Source organism: Cibotium barometz, chromosome 14 (genome assembly GCF_041138505.1).
Source record: "Cibotium barometz isolate CiBa-2024 chromosome 14, ASM4113850v1, whole genome shotgun sequence".
NCBI lineage: Eukaryota > Viridiplantae > Streptophyta > Polypodiopsida > Cyatheales > Cibotiaceae > Cibotium > Cibotium barometz.
Window position 1 is genome coordinate 1,885,964 of NC_141059.1, and position 5,511 is coordinate 1,891,474.

General features: G+C 43.2%; 1 protein-coding gene across 1 annotated transcript; it reads right to left on the reverse strand.

Moving 5' to 3' along the window:
- Positions 1-1,967: 1,967 nt before the first annotated feature.
- On the reverse strand, positions 1,968-3,435 carry LOC147631545 (protein JINGUBANG-like). The gene has a single exon (XM_086808942.1). The coding sequence runs from the start codon at positions 3,433-3,435 to the stop codon at positions 1,990-1,992; it is 1,446 nt and encodes a 481-aa protein (XP_086665068.1). The 3' UTR covers positions 1,968-1,989.
- Positions 3,436-5,511: the final 2,076 nt, after the last annotated feature.

Genomic DNA, 5,511 nt, shown 5'->3' on the forward strand with positions numbered 1-5,511 from the left:
GGTGCTCATTGCAAATTGGGCAAGGAGTCAGTATAAAACCCGCAATGGGGTACTGATCACGTAGTCAAGGGGTACAAAACCTATTTTAAAAATAATAATAATTTTCTCTAATGCTAGCCTGGCGCCTCTAGACCTTTGAGGATATGATGGAGACAGCCTTCTGGACAATCTATAAAGCTTTCCATTGTTCCCCTCAATACCCAAAGTTGCGGTACGATTTTGTCTCACCTACTCCCTCTACTACTGCCACTCAGCTTTCTTGCCACTTCCGAGGACGAACCTGAATTAGGAAGGGGGGTATGTTAACCACAATTATTAACAATATTACTCCTACCATTTTTTATCAAAGTATGGTTACACTTCAAAGAATTTATTTTTATGTAAAATTGTGCTAAGTGCTTCATGTAAAAAGATATAAGATGATCAAGCTTATGACATGTAATGCCAACCATGAGCTACAAATCCTAAGTGTACAGAGAGCTAGAGAACCAGTTTTGGGCCCTTAATGGTCAATGTGCAGCCGGCCATTGTAAAAAAGGAGCTCATATATATATGTAACTTAATGGAATATGAAAGGCATAGAATCAAATTATCACAATTGAGTCTTCTTCTTCTTCGCTCTTGCTCTCTTGTGGCTATGGTGGTGGTAAACTTGTGTGTGGATGCACGCTTGCTTGCTTGATTGTGAGTGTGTTCTTGTAGATGATGCTCACTATCTCGTCGTCGTCTTCGTCTCCCTTATCTCTATCTCTCCCTCCCTTCTTGCGCACACATGAAGGCATAGAGATAAGAGTTGAGCTTTCCATAGCTCCTTCTCTCATTGCTCTCTACCTAGCTCAAGGAAAGCTCCACTTGGGTGACATAAGTGGTGGTGGAGTGAGCCCCAAGGAGTTAAACCTCTTAGGGTTGGCTAAGTGCATGTTCCCAAACCGACCCTTGCATCCTCTCTTTTCTCTTTTCTTCTTCTTCCCTCATGCAAGGAGAATGCTCATATAGGTGAATAGTATATTACTTCTTTTGTTATGCACAACTATGTCAGAGATCGAATGCATGCATGCACCCTGGCTATGCTCAAAGAGTTGGACAGCATGCTTTGCATTTCTTGTTCATTGCCTAGGGCCAAAGGTGATATGTCTTCTTCCTCATATCAAAGTTCTATAATTGTTCAGGGTTTAGGGAGTTGATCGATTTGATCTATTAGCCTGCCTACATTGCAAAGGAAACACATTCAAGGTTACAATGGATGCGAAAAAAGGAAATACGTTGTCTAATTTTGAGAGCCCATATATAGGTATCCATTAATCATTTAATTGATTTGGTAATTCGGCATGCTACACATTTATCACATTACCTGAATCAACAAACTACCTTGGTGAATGTTTCAACAAGGAACGAATATTCCCAAGTCCTCCCATAAGCCTCACCATAACAGGGACTGCAATCCTGCGTAATGGACTCATGTCGAAGGGCATAGCCTAATCAAACTTAACAAGCTAGAAGACTACATCCCAAAAGTGAAAGTTTCAGAACTTGTGTGACTTGTGTCTTGGTTGTTACTGATGATGCATTTTATTATATGGTCTTAGCTAACCTTCTAGCAGTCATGCTTTGCTAGTACCAAGTAATGCTAGTGGCACATTCTAATGGCCCCACTAGCACTACTAGTACTGCTATACTAGTACTAGTAGTACTAATGTTAGTACTAATAGAGCTGCTTAAGGATTCTGATGTGCTATCTTTGTTCAACCATCCCAGGGATCCCTCAGAGTACCACATAAAGTGCAGCGGTATCCGCTCACAGATGTATTTTGATTGTACACTCTTCCACTTTGGAAGGTATATCAAAAGAAGCTAACAAACTAGGAGGCCAGATTTAAACCCAAAAACATAAATTAGAGCCAATTTAAATCTAGCTTTAGCAGATGTACTCATACGACGTTGCAAATTAAAAAGCTTGTTGTGTTGCTTCCAAGTTCTACTGATCTACTGCTATGGGTTTGAGCCCTCATCCGGCAGCGATGTTTCTTCGGGTAATCTGGGCTTATTAGAAACCCACCAAGTTTTGATATCATGATCCAAGCTTCCGCTGTAGACAAAAAACTCGAAATTGACCTCCATCGAAACACTCAAACACTTGACAGGGCCGTTATGGCCTTGCAGCACAGCTACACAAGAGTGCACCTTCCTTCCCTGAGCTGTGGCCCCTCTCCTCCAAATTCTAATCGTTTTATCAGCAGAACCACTGCAAAGCACATCGGCTGTGGTGGATAAGCAGAGGATTGCATGGCGATGTCCCCTCAAAGCCCCTGCTATCACCATGTGTTCGGCAGTCTCCTCTCTCTCCCACACAATAATTGCCCTATCACAAGCACCTGAGTACAGCATGCATCCATCTGGGCTCAATGCAACAGCATTCACTGCAGATTTATGGCCCTCCAAGGTGGTCACCACAGAATGCTTCCTCTCTTTATTAGGTTTAACCCACACCTTAATCTTAGAGTCCGCAGAGCCTGTGTAGATAAAGCCGTCATCTGAGACAGCAAGGGCATTGATAGCATCATCATGGGCTTTGAAGGACTCCAGGCACTTGAAATCCGACAATCTCCACACCTTGATGCTTCGATCCCATGATGCAGAGTAGAGAAACTCTTGATTGATCTTTGACACTGCTAATGCAGAGATGATATCGACATGCTCAATCCATAGCCTTTTATGGTGGCGGCGAACTTGTACGTAGTTTTTGGGTGCGAGAAAGGTTCGGAGGTAGTCTTTGACAATGGGCATGGTGGCAATGAGCTTGTAATAATTACTACTATATTGTGGTTGATTCTTTTGTGTATATTTTGCATACCGTGCAGGCTTGCTTGAAGGCCCCTTCCATACTCTGATTTTATTGTCTCGGTGAGCACTGAGAACCTTATCTCCCACCACAACAAGGGCTTTCACAGCTCCATCTCCATAGCCAATCTTGTGAGCACGGCATTTCTCTATCATGAAATTATCCTTTAACCACACGTTTATAATGTTCTTGGAGCCTGAACCTCCATATAGATAATCGCCAGCAGACACAAGCGAGGAGACAAAGCCATCCTCGACCCCCTTTATTGTGCCAACACAGTGATAATCGAGCTTCTGATTATGGTCTGATAATATTGAGCTGGTCCGTGTGAGCGAAGGGAGGAACCCTAAGCTGCTTTGAGAGAGCAAGCTTAGCTCTGACTGCAGGCTGGATTGGGAAGAGATTATGGTTTGGGACAGCTGAGCACTAACCCGGGATTGGATGCTTGCAGCTTCTGATGATGATTGGAGGCTCAGCTCTGAGTGAAGAGAGCCTGTTACCGAGATTGTGACGGTTGATCCACTTGCCGCTAAGGAGCTGAAGCTAGTTTGTGACTGTACAGTAGTAACAGAGCCTTTCACCTCTGACTCAACCATGCTGCTCGTAGAAGAGGCTAAGAACCCCTCGGAGTGATGATGATCAAGGCAGCTTAGAGAATCAGATGCCAAGCTATTGTCACTGATTTAAAAATTCGGGCTGGCAGGCCGACTAGCTAGAAGGAGCTTGCTTAGCTTAAGTAGAACACAACTCTTTACAGCAAAGAAATAGTACCATATCTAGGGTTTCTGTTCTGCCAGTAATTATGTCATCCGGACAAGGTAGAAGGCCCGATAATGATTAATGCCTATGTCTGTATATAAGGTAAATCTTTGATCTGATTAGAATTGTTAAGCTTTGATTTTACGGAGAGTAATGCCAGTGAGTGGATGCTGGTGATATCAACTCTAGGTTATGAGGGAATGCTATGAAGAGAAGCAAAGAGAGGAGATAATTATAACTAACGACGGAGATCAGCGAGGGATTAGCATGATCGAGCGAGGGGTAGGGACGATGGACGCATGGGTTGCTGTGGACGTCGACTGCGAAGCTAAGCTGGAACCGCCTCGCATCATTCAAAAACATCAAAGACTCATCAAAGAGCAATGCGTGCGCGAGCCAGAGAGAGTGCGAGGGGTAGCAGGTTATAGTGGTACTACCTAGCTCACTAGAAGGCCATTAAAGTTGATTACTGCCTCTCGCGGAGAATCAGAAAGCAAATCAGACTACTGCCAGAGGTACGTGGTGGTGGGCGCCGCGCCCGCAAAGCAAGCTGTCGACCAATAAGTGCAAGAGATGGCGTGAAATTAGGGTTCATGAGGATTGTACATGCGCCACACCTCAATGCTGTAGCTAGATGGTTTCCTGATGGGCACGCGCGAGTAACGCCGCTTAATTAAGCCGAATTAAGCCTTGCTGTTCGCCTAATTATTTGTGGACGTTGCAACAGTGGTAGTCACAGTAGCAAGGTTCAACGCAGACCACATGAATTTACGAACGAATAAAAAAAATGGAAGGTTCGAAACTTGAAAGCACAACAGTAGCAAGCTTTGACAATTGCAGTATTTTAGTGGCGGGTTCATCGACAACAACTCTTCATTGGGAGGAGGGACGAAGCTCACATGACGGTGGATCAAGTTAAATTGGGAGGAGGGACGAAGCTCACATGACGGTGGATCAAGTTAAATTATAAACAACTCATTAGGAATATTCTGTGGCCCCCCTTCACATGGATTAGGGCTTTTCGCCGACCTTGTAAATGGCTACATGGGCTCACGTCCTTTCTTTATATTATTCATGGCGTTCACACTCATATTCATACCCTCAATTGACACACTTGGCTACATGGGCTCACATCCTTTCATTATATTATTCAGGGCGTTCACACTGATATTCATACCCTCACGACGATGACTAATAACACGGATATCATTAAAGACCCCCCTCCATGTCGGATCAACGGCCACAAATGATCTAGCTACTCGTCTCACTACTTTTGCGCCATTGGATATAAAAGTAAACTAGGTGATACATAAAAGTAAAGTAGGTTGTAAGCTAGAGATAGTAAACTAGGAAAAAAAAGTGAACTAGGGAGTAAACTAGGGATTGAGGGATGCCCCAAAAAATTCGTGGCTCAAAAACCATTTCAAGTCTAAAGTTTCAATAGCCAAAAACTTTTTCAAGTATGAAGTTTCAATAGCCAAAAGGATCTTAGGATTCCAACCCCAAATTTCTAGTTTAGAGGGCCTGATATGGTGCAAAAATGGCACGAGCAACAGTGGGAGCATTTATGACCGTTGTTGATCCTACATGGAAGGGGGGCTTTAATGATCATGTGTTACTTAGTGCCCCACACCCCCCCTCCAACCCTTCGCCAAATAAGATTGGAGTTCCAAATGCTATGAAAACTTTCCTTACGCTCAAATAAATTTCACACTTGAACACACTACTAGACACATTACATCAAGCTTCAATATATGGTTTAATAGCTATTGTACATGCATCCTATTTAAGTGGGTCCTTATATAGGTATACTTTCATTAGCTTCACTACATGAGATTTCAACAACAATTGATCATTTATTACAACAGCTATGCATTGTACTTGTGCCACCTCATAAAAATGTTCTAGCATAC

Bases quoted from the DNA above. Each gene is read 5' to 3' on its own strand.
- LOC147631545 (XM_086808942.1), bottom strand. From the start codon at position 3,435: ATGGTTGAGTCAGAGGTGAAAGGCTCTGTTACTACTGTACAGTCACAA.